Source organism: Oryzias melastigma, linkage group LG10, assembly GCF_002922805.2.
Source record: "Oryzias melastigma strain HK-1 linkage group LG10, ASM292280v2, whole genome shotgun sequence".
In the NCBI taxonomy this organism is placed as follows: domain Eukaryota; kingdom Metazoa; phylum Chordata; class Actinopteri; order Beloniformes; family Adrianichthyidae; genus Oryzias; species Oryzias melastigma.
The window spans coordinates 5,937,700-5,957,004 of NC_050521.1; the positions used below are offsets into that span (position 1 = coordinate 5,937,700).

At 35.8% G+C, this 19,305-nt stretch overlaps 1 protein-coding gene across 6 annotated transcripts in view; it reads right to left on the reverse strand.

Annotated features, from left to right (window-relative positions):
• Positions 1–19,305, reverse strand: part of diaph2 (diaphanous-related formin 2) — a 406,507-nt gene that overhangs the window by 153,371 nt on the left and 233,831 nt on the right. For all 6 annotated transcript variants that reach the window (XM_024283228.2, XM_036214087.1, XM_036214089.1 and 3 more), the window contains 3 exons: positions 14,895–14,996; positions 12,228–12,467; positions 2,699–2,828 (listed from right to left, as the gene is read on the reverse strand). In XM_024283228.2, coding sequence (XP_024138996.1) covers positions 2,699–2,828; positions 12,228–12,467; positions 14,895–14,996 — 472 coding nt within the window. The remainder of the gene's footprint in view (positions 1–2,698; positions 2,829–12,227; positions 12,468–14,894; positions 14,997–19,305) is intronic.

Here is a 19,305-nt window from a genome sequence, read left to right on the forward strand (position 1 = left end):
TTTTTTTTGCTGCATTGAATTTTCAGGGTCTACCAGTCTGTTTCAGTTCATTTCTCTATGATTCTTCTGAGAAGCTTGGCAAGCCCGTCTTTAAGTGCTTGTTTGCCAGAGACAGGAAGTGTGGGGGAGAGATAGAAACCTCTGATGCAGGATGAGAGCCGTGTTGACGAGTTTTTTTCTTCAAAATCTTGTTTTGGTTTAAGACTTTTTGAAGAATCTGTCACTTCTTCAGAAACCTATTTTTGTTAATACGGTTTAATTGCCCTTCAGTTTATCACACTGGTTCAAATTTCCTCTAATGGTGTAGTCATGGAAAGCAGATGGATGATTTCTTGAACTACATAAACATTTCACTGGAAAACTTTGGAAAGTTTGGAATAAAAACTCAAGCTAGTTCACATATTTTTTAAATCAAAATGCACGTGACAACAGTTATTTTAAATAAAAAACCTTTTAAAACTTTTGCACATTACTTTGCAATACATCTTCAGGAAGAAGGCCCTGACAGGTTGAAAACAGCATTGGGGAAATAAAGGGTTAGGAAAAAAAAAACACTTAAAAAAAAGTAGTTTCTTCTATCAAACCCTAAAAAAAATGATTTAAAAAGTGTAACTGAGGATTACAAGTGGCAATTTTTATATTATGATAGACTGAAGACAAAAAAAAAATTTGTTTTGAAATGCTGAAAATCTCCAAGTTAAAATAGGCAGAAATGTAAGTTTTGTCCCACAAGGTTTCAAATCTGGATTAAATATAAGATATAAGTGATTAATATGGTCTTTCCTTCACTTTATTCAACTATTGTGTCAAAGAAAGTTCACACAACACAAACACACAATTTCTTTGGAAAAATGCAGGAAACAAAAATGAAAAAGAAGCCAGAATATAGAAACCAGTAATAATAAAAACATTGTCAATTAATCAAACTTTACACAAAATGAAGTCAGTTTTTCTCTATGGAAAATAGTTTTTTTATGTTTGTCATTATGCTTTACGGTTATGCTTCCTTTTTAAATGTAGGATTTTTCCAACTAATACCTTTTTTCCCTCACAAAAGGCCCTTCCTGCTCTCCTCCAACCACGTCAACACCGAACACCCCCTTTTCCATTCAGGTACTAAAGATTCAAGTAAGATGGCATTCTAAGAGCAAAGTGCTCTGGTGGGGTAATATGAAATAATGAGATCTTTAAAATAGGATGGGGCTATCCCATTAAGGGCTAATGATATGGAGTTAAAGTTCTATTCTAAATTTTAATGGGGGCCACTGTTGAGAGACTAAAACAGGAAGAGTGTGAACTCCCTTGGCAGTATCAATCGGTACTTTTGTCACAACTGAAAGAACTTCAGGTAATTATCTGGACATCCAGCTAATGGGGTATTACAGGGCTCTAGCTTGGATGAGACAAATATATGGATCAATCTAATACAATCTGAGGAAAGATCTCTGGAAAAGGGTAGATAGGCAAAGTTTACTTCTACAGATTGCCATTAAAGATCCACTCTGATGGAAATTGTGTTTTGGTGTTTTAGTATGTTCTTGTGGCATTTTTCCCATGATGAAAGATATATATTTAGTAAATTAATATTACAATTGCAGATCTAAATATTTCTTTATTCAAATTGTTGTGAATCAGGTCCAGATGAAAAAAATGCAGCTGGAAAAAGGATTATAAGTGTGATGTAGGACATGCAACAGCAAGCCACAAGCTCCCTCATCGGAGCCATTCAAAGTAGCCATACAGATATTGAAAAGAATGGGTTTAATGACTTCAGGGAGGTAAATAACAAAAGAAGGAAATTTCCCAACCATCTATATATAAATAAATGTGTTTCATCAGTGAAAACCTCCATCTTCATATTGAAGGAAACATTTCTTCATCTTAAAAGCCCTAACTAGCAATAAATAACTATTTACCGATTAACTATAAAGGAAAATAAAACAAGTTACACGTACATATACATTCAACTAGTCCCAAGCTGTTTCATTGATCCCAAATAAATAACAAGAAATACCCTACAATAATATCACCTTGGAAATCCACATTCACAAGTGAACCCGGCGATCAATTAAGCAGCACTATGTGGAGTGCAGCATGATTTAAGTGGACTGTCTCAGTGCTTTTAAATAGGTCCTGAGGTTTTCAATTTATTTTGCAAGAAGTATTTATTTATTGTCTCAGTAGAGTAAGTGGCTTCTCCTTGAATAACTTATTTCTGTGAAGCAACGGAACTCAGGGAAAGTCCAAATTTATGTGTACAGGCATCTTGAAAGGCGCGGTGTAAACACTTTTCAGTCCACTTTAACAATGCCTGGCAATCTCAGTCAAGTGCATAATTAGTCGAATTAGATTAAATGACCAATTAAGAGACTAACAAAGTAAATAGACCTGAGGGGATTACACCGAGTGCTTGAAAACAAAATTAAAGTTGAATTGGATTTATGACAGGCTGAGTGACAGGATAGTCAGGAAAACAATTCTATTCTGTCGGCGAGGCAGATGGATCGTTGCTATCATCGATGTGTGTGTTTCAAACTAAAACCTTTATTCACAGGCATTGAAAATTGAACGTAAAAGAAATATGACTACGCTGCAGAGATGTCCTCCTCTAACTTCAAAGCAAAATAGATTGTGTTTTTAAAAAGAGTATTTGTCATTTGGCAAATGAAAAGGACACATACACGTGAAACTGACATACCTTTACTGGCACTCTCCACATGCTCAAGTTCATCGGGAAATCTCATGATCTCTGGGTAACTGTCTTCACACTTCTCTGCCAGGAAATGAAGAAGTGTTGTGCTGTGACTGATGGATTTAGTGTCCCGTAGCTAGACGGAAAGAAAAAGAAAACATGATTGAAGGTAGATTTCTTTTTCCACATTTTTTTTCCTCCCAAGTGTCAAAGCAAATAGCAAAAAGAAGGACAAAAGCAAATAAAGAAAAATAAGACATTCTGACTTATTGTTATTTATTGACATTTTCAAATTGTAGTAAGAATTATTAGATATCAACTCTAAATGTTCAAAACAATAAAAATAAAAGCAGTATTTCAAAGAAAAAAAGTCAACGTTTCAAAGTGAAATTCTAAGGAAAGAAAATGCCCATAATATTGCATTAATTCAGAGAATTATACGGCACAATACATAGTGAAGTGTGTGGTTTAAAGTCAATTTAAATAATAAGTCAGAAGTTCCAAGAAAAACGAATATATTGAGTATTGAAATAATTTATTAGAAATTTAAGGCTAAATTTAGACAATGACAGCAATAAATTGATAATAATATTAAAGACGCACTCCAATGAAAATCATTCTTATGGATCTTTCTGATAATGGATGTCTGAAAATTAAGGATTCTGAGTATTTATTTAAATTGGGGCAGGTAAAACACAACTTTTAAAAAAGCTAAAATTTGTGATGCAGCAACAAAAATGTGTGGGCCAAAGTCTCCTTGTTCTTCCTGATTCTGATTCATTCACTTCCAGGCAAATAGATACATTAATGTCTTCACTTTCCTCGTCTGAGCTACCAACTGGCTCAAAACTGTACAGCTGGATAGCTCTAATATTGCTCGCCATTTTTGTTGCACCGCTAATGTTGGCTTGAGATTTTGAGGGACTTTAAGCTACGGGGAGAGGGTGAAAACAAAGGAATTATGGGACATCAGCTGAGGGTACTTCCGCACTAAGTGTTCCATCCATCCATCTTCCAGACCGCTTCTTCCCTTTCGGGGTCGCGGGGGTGCCGGAGCCTATCCCGGCTGCTGATGGGCGAAGGCGGGGTACACCCTGGACAGGTCGCCAGTCTGTCTCAGGGCCTCAATCACACACACATTCACTCTCAGTGTTCCACCCATAAATCAGAGCTTCTGCTGCTGTGCAGAAATTACGTCGAAAAAAAAACAAAAAAAAACACAGAGTTTTAAAAATTTTGTCTAAAAACTGAATAATCATAATTAAAAGGGAATGTTTTAACAATGGATAAAAATACAGTTGGAGTGGGATTTTAATGTGGTGGTACAAACATGTTTACAGAGCTTGTGCAGAAGGAGATTGCAGTCCTAAAACTGTCTTCGAAAAGAAGTTTTTCTAGGCAAAGCTGCCTGCATTTATTTTTACTTTAGCGTTTTGACTCTTTATCTCTGCAAGATGTGAAGGACAGGAGTTTACATCTAATATTTGCAAACACTACACACTGGAAACAATGCTGTTGGTTTAAAATTGATACAGGCCAAGAAATCCAGGATACAAGAACCATATATATTTTTTTTCTGTGTGCTTTTGCCCGTGCACCAAAGATGACATTCTTCATGTCAGGGCAAAAAAATGAAAAAAATAAAAAAAATAGCTGTTTCATATTCATCCCTCACTGTGATTGCCATGTTGTTCGAACAGCATGTTGGAAAAGCTAATTAGCACAACATACCTCTGTGTACTTACACTGACAATATCTGAGCTGTCAACAGCCTGCAGTCAGCCATCCCACATGTGTGCATACAAACACGTTTGGCGGTTCTCAGAGACACACTTGGCTCATATCGCAACAAGTGCAGTAATTATGCTGGGAAGTCTCTAATACATCCTTGATAATCAATCCTTCGTTCTCGTGTTCCTTATTTATTATTGTATTTTGGTAATCTTATTTGCTTGTTATAAAAAAAACTAACAAAAAAAAAAGCAACACTCGTTATCGCACACGGAAGCACTTTCTGACACACTCATTCCAGCTGATAACTTGCAAGAAGCTGAAGTGTAAACATAATCGTTTGTGCATGGAATGTTAACAATTGCAAAACTTGGAGACAAGGACAGCTTATAAAATATCTACAGTTTGCTGGATTTGCTATGGGCCTCATTAACAAAATGTACATAAGCTCTAAAAAAGGATTCTAGACTAGTGAATGCCCACAAATAACATTGCAGATAAAAGCTTTATTAAGAGCACCAAAGATGAGGAATAACGCTTCATTATTATAAAATTGATTTGGAAAAATCAACATAATAATACTGAATTTTATTCCAATTACCCAAAGTCTATCTCCTGATTTATAACCAATACTAATACATTGTTGCATTTCAAGAGCCTATTCCAGTTAATGCAGAACAAAACTTCACAGTAAACCTTAATCAAATCCCAATATATATTTTAGGGTGGACAAAATGGCCATTTTCATCTAATTTTAGGGGTACTTAGTAACCTAAAAAGCCTTAATTAAGAAAAATAATAATAATAATAATAATTCAGAGCCCCTTATACAGTATGGCAAAAATGCATTTAGAAAGATCTTCATCTTAGGTGCATGTCCACTGCGAAAGACATTAGCTAAATAAAAATCTAGAAATCATATTGTTTCATTTTTAAATAATTTATCTGTATGCTACTACTGTAAATAAGTATTTGAACCTATGAAAAAATCAATGTTAATATTTGATGATTATGGTTACACAGGTCAAACGTTTCTTGTAGTTATTCACCAGGTTTCCACACACCGCAGGACAGATTTTGGCCAACTCTTCCACACAAATCTTCTCTACATCAGTCAGGTTTCTGGGCTGTCACTGAGAAACATAGAGTTTGAGCTCTATTGGGTTGAGGTTTGGAGACTGGCTAGGCCACTGCCTCCGGTCATTGTCTTGCTGGAGGACCCAACCACGACCCATCTTTAATATTCTGACTAATGGAAGAAGGTTGTTACCCAAAATCTCACAATACATACCCTGGTCATTCTTTCCTTAATACAGTGGGGTGTGCAGAAAAACATCCCCATTGCATGATGCTACCACCCCCATGCTTCAGTAGGGATGGTGTTCTTGGTACGATCCCTCATCATACATCATCTTCCAAACACAGCGAGTGGAATTAAGACCAAAAACTTCTCTTTTGGTCTCGTCTGACCTCATGATTTTCTCCAATGACTCCTCTGGATCCTCCAAATGGTCAATGGCAAACTTAAAATGGGCCTGGACATGTGGCGCTTTAAACAGGGGAACCCTCCGTGCCATGGGAGAGTTCAAACCATGACGCAACTAATGTGTAGCGGTGTTGGACTGTGTTTTGGACATTTATTTTGTGAAAAATGAGAGGATGATGAAAAAAAGAGAAGAGAGAAGTATGAATGCAGCTTAAAGGTCAGAAAACCGTAGTTAAGGATGTAATAAACACTGTGCTTCCAAAACTGTATTGCAGTTGAATCTATTATCCTCTGAGGCATTGAGTGGTTTGTGTGAACATTGTGTTCATATGCTGAGAATCTCTTAAAATTCTTTTGTGTATTTAACTTACAAAAAAGGGTTCTTTCTTGCTGTTTGGAGTGTTTTCTAGCTCACTGCTGTTTGTTCTTTGTAACTCTCAGTACAGAGTGAGAGAAAAAGATTGAAAAAAGAGAAAACAACCAAGATTTAGACTTCAAAAAAGAAGAATTATTGTGAAGTAATGATTAAACAACAATCTGGCAAATAATTTATCACACTTTTTGGAAGCTGTCTTTTTTTGTTTTAGTATAAACTACATTATTTAGTAGCGGATACCCACCCAACACCCACAAATGAGTGAGTGGAGGGGGTAGAAATAATCCTAAAGTAATCCCCGAGGTGACATACACAAACAGACAACCAAATCCAATCGTACTCACTCCTGAAGGCAATTCAGAGTCACCAAATAACTTATGATACAACCTTTTGAAGCATAGATGTGTGATGTCACACGCTGCCAACACCATAATGATGGAAGACATTACAACAAGTTGAATGGAACTGATTGAGTCTAAGGCAATGACCAAATTTAATCACTACTCCTTAACTACTAAAATGCTACATTGTCCAGAACTATCTAATGCTCTGGATATAAAAAGTAATTTGGATGCTGTGCTCACATCCTTTTCTTTTTGTTTTTTCTAACAGCAAATATAACATTACCGATTTCCCAAAGTAAAAACTTAATAAATATGAATATTTTACAAATACTATCAATTAATCAATTAATCCAAAGATGAAAACTTGGATGCTTTATTAAATTAAACTACATTTTTTCACATGGAAATGTGTTCAAACGCAATGCATTGGGGTCTATATCTGTCAATCTTGTGAGGATCAATGGAGAAACTTCCAGGAAATTTGTAAGGAACTGAATTTTAGCGCATGATGGAACAAAGAATTGAAAAGCAAAGAACTAACATTTTGCTAAAACCTCTTAGAATCTTTAGTAATACCTTGCATTTCTCACAATGACAGTTATTTCAGTTTCTACAGGCTGCATTAGTATGATTATCTCTGCCATTACTTTGTGACTTCAGTCATTTTCCATGCAACCTTCACTCAGATTTAAACTTTAAAACTTGCTAGCGTTATTCAGCAAATTAAGGGCAAAAATAGAAAAATAACAACATTAAAAAACAATGGTTTGGTCCAGGTTCTTGAAAGCCTTCAGATCCATAATTATGTACGTACCAGGAACTGGCTCTTGCCACAGAGCTGTAGAAAATCTAAGATTACCGATTTCAGCAGCGGATATTGATTTCAGAAGCAAATATGGGTCACTGAGTCCAGTTGAATTAACCTTCTCAATATAATGACTCTTGGCCTTGTCTTTAAATCGCCACTTGGGGACAACTTAAGCAGTTTACTGATATATATATATACAGTATATAATTTTTTTAAGATCTTTGAGTTGACAATGTACTTCCAAAAAGTTACTTATTACAATAATAATAATAATAAAGTTCCATATGTTGGTAATTCCAAAAGATAAATGCAAAAGTACCAGGTACATTCAAATGTGTGTTCAAAGAGTCAAAAAATAAACAAGTATGCTTATGAGGACTAGGGAGAAACACACATAGTGTTATCTATTTTTTTGCTATAAGGAAATCTAGATGATATATGTGGACTTTCAAATATCAAAATATTTAGTTTAAGTAGATTGGAGAGATGGTGCAGAAATTGATCACAGGGAGCATTAATGCAAAATCCCTCAGCGTTCATTCCTCTCAATAGCAAAAACATATATGATGGTTTCTTTATATAAATATGGTTACAATAAAAAGTAATTTATTAAAATTTAACTGAAACAATAATAGAAGAAGTGGAAGTAGGAAAGCAAAGCCTCTCAGTAGCATGATCAATGTCAGCTGAATTTAACCTCAGCAGATGGAGCTGCACCAACGTAAACAAACACAAACGTACAAATACATTATGAATGCTCATAAGTTCCATAATATGATAAGTGAGTAAAAACTGTAGACTCCTTGAAAAATAATTAGATGTATGCATAGGGCAATGTCTAAAAATAGGTTCCATATAAACAAGGGGAAGATGCAAAGGTAACTGATGCCCAATATAATGCTAATGGTTTGTGATGATGATGTGTACCGCCACACTTGATCATGATAGTAACAGATGTTTCTCAAAATATATTCTTCAAAATGAAATCTATTTTCACAAAGCAGTGGCGTTAAATGTGCTTTTCTGCACTGCTGAGAATCCCTGCATCCTGTTCCAGGACAGACGTGGTTAAGCTCTACTCTAGTGAGCACTTATATGCAGCAAGCTAGCGTTGCAGGATCAGCTGAGTGACAGCTGCCCAATTCTTTAAGCTACGTATACACCGTCGTCGGCAATGTGTGTTTAAGCAGCCACTCATTGAACACGTCTAATTGGACAACTTCCTTTGACAACTTATATAGTTGAGGAAAATGAATGAGCCTAGCTTAAACAAAAGTTTCCCCACTATAACAAACATATCATGAGACATTTATTGTTTGCACATAACGTGCTTTCATAGGGGAAACCGATGCTGAATGGAATGCTAAAAGTAGGAGGTAAAGGTGAGTCAAAATGTGCCCTTCCCTCCTACTTATTCCAATCATCAACCTCCTCTCTGATGAACCAATTAGGTATACTAGATCTGCCTCCCAGGGGGTCATTTACGTGATTGACTAAAGTGAGAACGATTTTTTTTTTTTTTTTGCCCATCAATAATGGCCCAATCAGCCCCCTGAGGGGTTTCCAGGCTCCGCACTGACACTCAAAACTGACTCAGTCAGCTTGCATGCACAGCAAAGTACGAAGCAAAATATTGTTAATACAAACTAGAATTAAGAATGGTTTCAAATAAGTCCATACAATTTTCTCATAAAATGTAAGTTTCATATTTTATCATTTGTATGCCATTTGTGATTAAAAGTTTTTTTATTTCTTTTGTGTTTTGTATTAACCTTAGCTGAGTTATTAATAGAAGTTTTGGGAGAACTTTAAACTAATATCAGGCGGGTGAACAGACAGTGAATGGAAAAGATAAATCACCAGGGATTAGAAGCCTGTTTTGTGAGGTCTTACTGTACAAATCAGTGGAAATAACCTTGACTGGCTTGTATATTTTACTCCCCTAAGAAAAATCCCAAACTCATTTAAGAAGATTAAAAACACAAGTATTACTGTTATAAATTCACCTTTGGTAAACAGCCGGGGCACAATTATTAAGCAATAGTATTTCACTTCCCTCCATGACCCCGAAAGTGGCTTTCATGCTCTGCAGTGACTGATCGACAAATGTTTGTCCAGCAATTAGTCTTAAAAAGTATTCCAAAAACCTTTTAGAATATTGAAATGAAAAGACTTCACCTGTGGGTCACAAAACACACAGCTGCTCTGTTAATGTTGACTCTCTTCTACAAAGATGTATCACAAGGATGAAAGGTAATCATCATTTATTGCATTTTAAAACCCTTTTTTTTTCTGGCAGAATTGCCTTTATAAATAATCCGAATCACATTTTAAAATATATCAGTAAATGGATGTTTCTGAAAAGTTTATCACGTCCACATTACCTTGCTAAAGTATATAAGTATTCTAAGACTTACTGTATCTATCTATATCACAGAGGATACAAAAGGTCAAACTCCAAGAATAAAACAAATTAACACTGTGCGTGTCCATCAAGTAAGATACTTTAATGTACTTTACCATCTTCTAAGAATTGGAAAGTACAGACTGGTTTGTTCGGTATAGGCTGTTGCTTTACCATAAACAGTTTGAGCAGTTTATACCTGACACAGGTATCATGAAATTGCTGTTATAAATGCATGGAATTGCACCCTGGAAAGTTTAATATTTAACCCGTTAACTATGGAGCAGTCATTAGTGACAGTAAATACAACTTTTTTATTTATTTATTTTTTACCCAAAAGGTTAATACGTTATAGTTGTTCAATGATTGTGGCATACTTTCTGCTGCTGACAATTGTTATGTATAACATCGGAAATGTTGCCGGCGACATGAAAAACTGGGCCTTGGCGGTTGATTCCCTCTGCTGCTGTGGCTTCGTAGGTTTACATTAATTTGGATATGCTAAATATTTTAGATTTTCTATCATTGTTATTATTACTTTCTGCTATATGTGACATACCGCATGCGTCATATAATCAACATGTCTGAATTCAAATTAAATATCAATTAGTTGGTGGCAGGGCTGCTAGAAGTTTGAAGATGGGGGAAGTAAGGTTCACTGTGGCTATGTTTATTCTTATTTACTTCTCTTCTCCTCTAGTCTTTATTATTTATTTTATTTAGCTTTCTATGCTTCTGTTTGGTGCAGTGCAATTCATATGTTGTTCCTCTTTTCAGATTCCAGGTGGATTGACTGTGCTCCTGTTCTTGGCCGTGGACCTCACCTCTGGCTTGTTGTGGCGGTGGACCTCGCCCCCACCTGTCCCCCAGTTCTATTTAGATGAGCACTATTCAAACATGTAGTTGTAGAGTTACAGTAGATGAGCTAATTCTTCTTTAACAGTCCTGGTACATCCCTCCTTCATGTGGATATCCATGAGGTTTCTTCTTTTTTTTTTTTTTCTGAATAAGGTTTTTTTTTTTTTTTTTTAAGGAGTTTTTCCTTACCAAGAAGGAGGTTCTAAGGGCAGGGATAACTAGCTTAGTTTAGCCTTTTTAGTTTAGTTTAGCAATCAGCTATTGTTTATATTTTATGACTGACTTTCTGATTTTGCAGTTACTGGTAAGAAGCCCTATAAGATAATTGTTTGTGATATTGGGATATGCAAATAAAATTGAATTTAATCCAAATAACACACTCTATGACCTACTGTAACTTTTTGACTGCTCAAGCGATCAACATGAATTAGTGGAATCTGAGGCGGAGAAAATAAGCTTTTCACATCGGGTTTGACTGATATGCAATACCACTTTCAGATTGGCTGTTTTATGTTGCTTACATAAGCACTCTCCTACTGTAAAGTATTGTAATTTTCTTTTCTCCGCGCTGGAATTATGTTGATTGAATAAATGGTTGAAGAGTTACGGTAGTCGATGAATGGCGCTCTAGTTCACCTTTGTAAACAGGCACGTTTTTTCAGTTTTTCCCAGAGCATGGGACATAGCCCTCACACAGCTCAGTACATGTCTGCATCCAACCGTGAGCTCAAAATAAGGTTTGATTGACCTTTTGGCTTTAGCCATGATGCAGTGGAAGTGGTTAAGACAATAAGACAACTTAAAAAGAAACAAACAAAAAACATCAATCGTAGCAACAAAATAAATGAGATCAAAGGGGAAAGTAGTAGCTTAGCAGCTGTTTTTTTTTTTTGTTTTTTTTTCAGCTTACCAGAATGGAAAAACGTGTTACAAAGAACTTCTTATTCCATCATCTCCTGTTCAAAATAAACACTGAAGCAAGGCTAGAGTGCAGTTGCTCCAGCAGAAAACAATTTCACGCGCTTTAAATTACAGACTCATAAGTTCGACTCCAAGCTGTTCATTTGTGATGCAATTGTGGTTTAGTTGTGCTGTGAATGTTTGCTTCTCTGTGTCTGAATGGTCGAGAACAGTGGTAAAGTAACAGACAGCAGGGAGCCACAAATTAGTGGGATTCATTGACTATGGCCTTTGATCAGAAGCATGTATACCTTCTAACTAAAGCCAGTGTGACTTTAAAATTAGCATTAGGCGTCCTTCTTTTAAAACAGACTTCAATTAGCGGCCTTTTCTTCATTTTTATTTTTTTTATATATTTAAGTACCACTTTCTGTAAAATTTTTACAAGTTGTGCAAGGATGCATGGTGTGTACGTAACTTTAGATGTGACTTTATGACTTGAAGCTATATAGTCCAAGAAACCATTCATGTTCAAGGACCATCTTTCATGTAAACAAAAACTGAATTCAATTTTTATTTTTAGGTATTTTAAAAACAACTTTGTGAGTGTTGTATGCTTTAACAGTACCTTGCAAAGGAAGCTGATGTTGAAACCAAACGTCTGGGCGTTTCTTGATCCAGCATTCATGTAGTTACCAACCAGCAGCACCAATTCCAGGAACTTGCTGAAGCTGTCACTCTTCTTGACCTCCTCGCAGGCGAACGTCACATTCATGATGTCGGGCCGGATGTTGCTCACCTGTTCCTCGAAGGTTAGCTTAAACAAAATGCCGTTGAGGCGGGGTCGTAGCAGCTTCACTGAACTCATCTGAAGGTTGAGGAATAGATAGAAAAACACAAAAGTCATACTTTAACAATTTTTTTTTTCTTACTTTAGTTAAACAAGTAATTCAACTTCACACAAAGATGTAGTTAGTTTTCTTGTGCAAAACCCACTTTTGTTTAGGATAAACTATATTCAATAATTAAGCTGCTATGACTGACTTACATTTTGAACCCTAAAATCCCCAAAAAAGGAGGAAATTATTGTGTGAACAATCATTTGAGTAAGCAAGCAGAGACACAGAAGAAATCCAGTGTTGCATCCCAAGCGTAATTACTGCAGTAACTAATGAACTGAAACTCTTCTACCGCCTTCAGCAAATGGGATTTACCCATTTACTTTAATTTTCCTCTTATGGAGTTTCCCATTTAACAGATTTGTTAGAAATGATATAACAGCCCCAAACCATATTTGCAGGCCTCGGATTAGAGTCACTGAAGGCAGGCGGAGAGGGATGGCGGAGAGATGAATAAATCAGAATTAAGAGAAAATAATACACAGTAAATGGAAAACACACACATCCACCCAAAATCATTTTGCCTCCAATCACTTTCACACATTCAAAGTTCACACACAAACAGACAAGCATCCCACCCTTTCCCTCTCATTTGTTTACAATGAGAGGAAATTATGTTTAAAGTAAGCATGTTGGTGACAGCTCTGGCAGAGAAGAGCTGGCTTATTTCCCGTGGGAGACAAGTATCTGCAATGACGAGCTGCTACATCAATAGGGAGGAATGAGATCAAAACATCAGTGGGATCGAGACAGAAACTGCCACCTTTGCTTCATTACATCTTTAAAAGACAAAAAGTAGAACGCACATATACATAAAGTGAAATAAAGGCGTGACTGAGCATGTCTCCAACCCGGGGGTGTGACTGAACATGTATTTCATGAAAACACAACATGTGCCTCTATGATCTGGTTTTCATCTGTAACGGTAACATTTGATCTTGAGGTTGCCTGCAGGGAAGACGACTTACTCTGTAAGGAGCTGGCAGGAGCTGTTAATTAACAGTTAATTACAGCTGTAACAAAAGGCTGGAGCAGCTTGCTTATGTAGTTCTCCTGTCTAACAACAGATTACCAGTGAAAAAGTTTCATTCAGCCTCATTAGTATGTGTACCCCCAGTAGATGCAGAGTGGAGCGAAAACGGTTTATTTCACCATTTTAACATATTTGCAACACATGAGAAAAAAAAAAAAGTTTGCGGTGAATAAGAAAGTAGTTTGAAATCTTAATTAAAAATAACTATCCACAAAAAAGCATTACTCATGTTAATTAGCCTAATATGTCAAGGAGAAAATTCACAAACTGGTTCTTACTGTATATATTTTAATATAAATGTGGTTCTGTCAAAGACCCCCCATGATGAAAATTGTGTTTCTTGTGTTTTTATCATGTTCTTGTAGAATGTTTTCATGATGGAGGACATATATAAGGAAACTTAAGATAAAAACTGCATTTTTGAGTATGTCTTTATTCAAATTGTTGTGAATCAGGAACCAGGGTAGGTCTATTCCATGCCAACAGTCCTGCCAACAACTAAGAGGCAGATTTTTAATGCACTGCTGTCGCTCTGCAGAAACTATGTCCTAAAAAAACAATTCAATTATGGCTTAAAACAGCAAAATCAGTGGAAGTAAATTTAAATAGATCAATAGATGATCAGATTGAGACTTGAATGATAAAATAAAGAAATAATAGAATTATTCAATAGAAATAAATGTAGTGGAAAGCAGTTGTTACTAAGATGCAGCAATAAATCTGTGTAAATGAGGCCAAGTGAGTGCATCTTTTCAAAGTTTACAATATGTTATTTTGAGCTAAATTTATTCCAAAACTGCAGAATACAAAACTTTGGATCTTCATGACAAATTGATTAGAGAACTGGGATATATCACAAGGCTGGATGCGTACAGCCGCGTACTTTTTCAAAGACCTATAATACACACAGCATTCAGTGCCTTAGGCTATGATTTTATTATGAGACAACGTTGACAGCTCATGTCAAAGTGCAGCATGGACTTGATGTTCTTGATGCAGAGTCCTCATAAAAACTGTTGAATATCCGTTGCTCAACAAGATAAATCCTTTCTCTTTGAGAACAAACTTATTCAGATTTGAGATTTTCTACTTCCTTTGTTGAAGTGAGACATTTTTTTTCTTTTCTATAAATATTTTATCTAAGGAAAATATGCAAATGTTTTTCTTAAAAATTGAAAAAAAAAAAAAAAAAAAATCTTTGTATCCGTCTTTGAGGTGCTTGACTTACCAAACCAAACCAGCATAAAGTAAGGGAAGCAATAAAAGGAAAAAATGCAACTGCTCGCAAAAGTGCTTAACCAAGACAGACTGAAGTATGCTTGTGTGAAATCTGAAAATTCAGTGAGTGGCCAATTATACTTACCACAATGCCAAACTGCTCTGACTCCACCAGTTCTTCATATTCACCCTTTAGTTCCGCAAGAGCGTTCAGTTCTTTCTGCTCAGGCAGGTTTTTAATCAGGTTCTACAAATGAAGAGAAAAAACAATAAACGGGAAGCTAGTGTTAATGCAAATGTGCCTTCTTTATGCATACCAGCATATCAACAAGAAAGAAAAAAACAAAAACAGAGAGGAGAGAGTCAGAGAACATCTAATGGGACAGGATGGCCACCCAGACTGATTATTGAGTGTAAAATAAAGAGAGATTGAATATGTTAATCAGTTTATCTGAGAAAAAAAAATAATTTATATCAAGTGAATACATTCATCCTAGTATTCTAGTAACATTGACATTGCACCCCGGAAAGACAGGTTCTTAAAAAAAAAAAAATAGATCCTATAAATAGTCCCAACTTTAAGTTTTTAAAGAAGCAATGGTGGCCCCTGAGCGTTAACACCTATGGAGACTCTAGATGAGATATCACATGTGATGTTATTCACAACCAGTTACTTTCATATTTTCACCTGAGCTCAAACCAGTTTCTAACAGCTACACAGCTCTTCCTAAATAAAAATGTGTCTCACAATGTGTGAATGATGCAATTCAGAGTTCCTCTGTGTCTATTGACGTAAAAAAAAAGAAAAAAAAAAAGCATAAGCATTCTTCTGGAAATATTGGTGCTCACACGTACAGCAACATTTTTCGGTAGAAAAGCTCTTGTCAAACCTTCTTCTGCTAAGAGAACATAGTGCCAGAGTTCCTTTTTGAGGCATGGCATTATGTTTAGTTGTTCCACAAAAATCCAACTATGGTGCATACTATAAAAGTAAAAAGTCTAACAGAGGGGTGCCGTTTAATTTATACATTGGTAAAATGCACGAGTCAAATACTACAACTTCTTTTCGATAGACTTTGAACGACTTCAATTGTATGTTTCCATTAGATGGAGTACCGCAATGGTTGTTTTGTACCTCATTGCTCAAACTTTCACTCCTAACTCGTCACATGTTGACCTTTGGTTAAGGACCCCTCTGCGTCAAAAATTGATGTTTTGGGTGTTCCCAAGTTGTCGTTTTTTTGATTTGCTGGCTGTTCCCAATAAATCAGAGGTCCCAACCTCTGGGCTGCAATCCGGAACCAGTCCAGTACCGGAAGGTGTAGCGCACCGGTACAGTAGTACATGGGAATGATTTGCCTCCCCAACTCCAATAAGCTGAGGTGGGATTCAGGTGTATTTCAAGCGCATTGAGTAACACTGAGGTTTTTAGAACAAAGGCTAATGGAATAACGACAAATGGAAAACTGGCTAATGGAAATGCGGTTAAAATGTATTCACCCTTAGTGAGGCAAAAACGTATAACCTGGTATTCTTGGTAACTCTCTTACAAAACTGAAATTTGTAGTTTCTTTCACTGCTGAGTGCCCTCGCTAATTGCCACACAAAAAAAAAAAAAAATCACAAAACACTGTGTTTGAAAATAGAACAGAAATGTAGAAATTAAAATAATTGTAGTTTTTTTAAACAAACATATTTTTGGAATAAAATATAGCCAAGGTATCAAAAGTACCCCAAAGAGAGTCAAAAACTTGAATTTTCTCAGGTCCAGTGTAAAAAATGACCTATTTATACATTTGACTCTAAGCTTTTAAGACTGAAATAAGCCCTGGATACCCCACTGCTTCCACTGGGTCTTTCCAAAACAATCAAGACAAACTAAATCATCGTTGGCCATCTGTATGTCCCTCTATCCCCAACCCATCCATTATTCCATCCATCCATCCCACTGAACAAAAAATGTAACAGTGACAGAGCTAACTCCCAACTTTATTTGAAACACATAAAAAAACAAAACAAAAAAAAAACCTCTGACACAGACACACATTAGCCACATTAGCATATACACCCAACCAAACATTGACCAACAGTGTGTAACTTGGAAAATTCCTCTGAAATGAGTAAACACAACTTGCAATAATCTTTATATAAGGCACACTGGTTTATAAGATGGAATATTGTTTAAAAAAATACAATATTGTGTTTAAGGTGAACACTTTTGTTTCTGTTGTTTACTCCTTCCTGGTATTAATACTTGAAATAAAAGAACAGGAGGCCAAATCGAGTTGCACACGAGTAATTTAATTCACCATTTTTAACATGCACACGCGTGACTTTGTTCCTTTCTTTGTAGAACGTTTCAACACATAAGAGACTAAAATCACACAATCAATATATAACAGTTTCTCTTGTATATTACTAATTACTTTGTCTAGTTCTATATTTTGCAGAGTAAAAGGGGTTTTGTCCTGTTGTTGTAGGAGGCAGGTCTTAGATTATGTATTTGATCTTAATATTTAAAGATCAAATATCAATCATTTTTCTCCACAGTCTAAACCAGGGATGTCCAAATCCAGGCCTAAAAGGGTCAGCGTCATGCTGGTTTTCTAGGAATCTTGCCTTATTGCTGCTGGTTACCTGGATCAGGTATGTCTAGCCAATAAGGAGTTTTAATGGCAGGTTGATTGGAGAACATGTAGGACACCAGCCCTCGAGGCCTGGATTTGGGCACCCTTGGTCTAAAATAACTAAAGCTAAGGGTTGGTGCTTCAATTTTATTTCCAGTGCTTTTATTTTACTTTTTAAATGAACAATCTCATCTGTAATGACTCAGAAACTACAAACCCCATCATCTTTTGTAAAATGTAATGTGGTATATTTGTCACTTAGCTATCTAGAAACTTGGAAGTATTAAAGGGGTCGTGTAAGGCATTAGAGTAGTGGGGCAGTGATATTGTAAAGTAAGGGTTTATTTTCTATTTTTTTTAAACAATGAGTAATCTGTAATATACTGTAATTTGGAAGTTGAAGTGAAGTTGCACAACACAGCTTCTAACCCTCTTCCTCACTCACATCAACCACCCTCAGGTCCTCCTTCACTGCATCCATGAAGCTCCTCTTTGGTCTTCCTCCAGGCTACAGCACAGCTGCCACTAATCAGTAATTATCCCTGTCTTTATCTGCAGTCATATGCTGAGGCCCTGGAGACCTCTCAGAAGCCTGGAGCCAGCTGGAAAGCCACTCAATCATTTGTTAATAACAACTTGATGAAAACAATATTTACTAGAAAAATTGCATTTCCTGCTAAACTAAATGTGTGAAGGGTAACAGGTACAGCTGGCCACCGGTGATACCAAGGACTGCAACTAGAATAAGAAGACATAAAATGCTAAATCAATTGGTAGAAAGTTAAAATTACTTGCTAAAATAACTAAACATAATGATAAATTAGCTAAAAACAATGAAGAAAGCTAATAAATGAACAAATCTGGTATCTTGAAAAGCTGCTACAATATGTAGTGACAGAAATGTTGAAACAGAAAAAAACATAATTAGCCAAATCAACTTTAATGTGTATTTAACACTTTAACATCAGAGATGTTGCTGGTAACATCTAAGTAACTTACGCTCTTTGACGTACCTCAACTCTCTGACCGTACACGCAATCAACGGGAATCAGCTGATTCTAATGTGGAAAAAAGCACTTTATATCGACTTTCTCCACAACAGAGATTTATGTAATTTGTGTAGTTCAATAGTTAGAATGGTTAAAATAATATAAACACTAGAGCTAACGCTCTGGTATCAAAGGGTTAATTGACAAATAAAGAAGTTGGCGAGTTATATAAAAATTGGAACTGAATTTTTGCACCTAATCTAATAGTATTTGGAAAAAAAAAACAATACAGCTGAGCCAAATGTCTTCTTAACTTCCATAGTATTTTGTATGGCTGTACCAAAAACTTCTCTTAAGCAGATAAAATGCATGACTTACGATACTGCAAGTTTGAATGCCGAATGTGGCAGCTGAAGATGCTGGAGCTATTAGCTGAAAATGCTGAAAGTAAAAGATAACCAGAATATAAGCTCAATGCCAAATTAGCCAAAAAACTGGAAAAATGTCGGGTTTTGCCAAAACAGCTAGCATAATGCTAAAAAAAATAAAAAAAATAAAAAAATAATAATTACCTTAAAAAACAACACATATCAGTGCTAAAGATACTTTGTCTGAAGGCCTTTGATGAGAGGTTAAAGTTGGCGGACCTATAAAAAGTCACAATTTTAATATTAAAAAGGATAAATCTGTGTAGTCTGCTTGGTCAAAATCAGCTCAACAATGCTCAGAGTCCCACCAAGAAGACCTGGGTATACTCTTATCCCTTCCATTTTTAATCATCACACTCTCTAATGTGTTTCTGTTAGGCTTTTAGCCTCTTTTATCTATTGTCTCTTTGAGGCAAGTTTCTAACAGTTTACTTTAATATATTTTTAATAAGGTTTGTGTGTGCTTTTGAAACACTATGGATTACATCAGTGTTGTATTTTTAGTGTCTGCT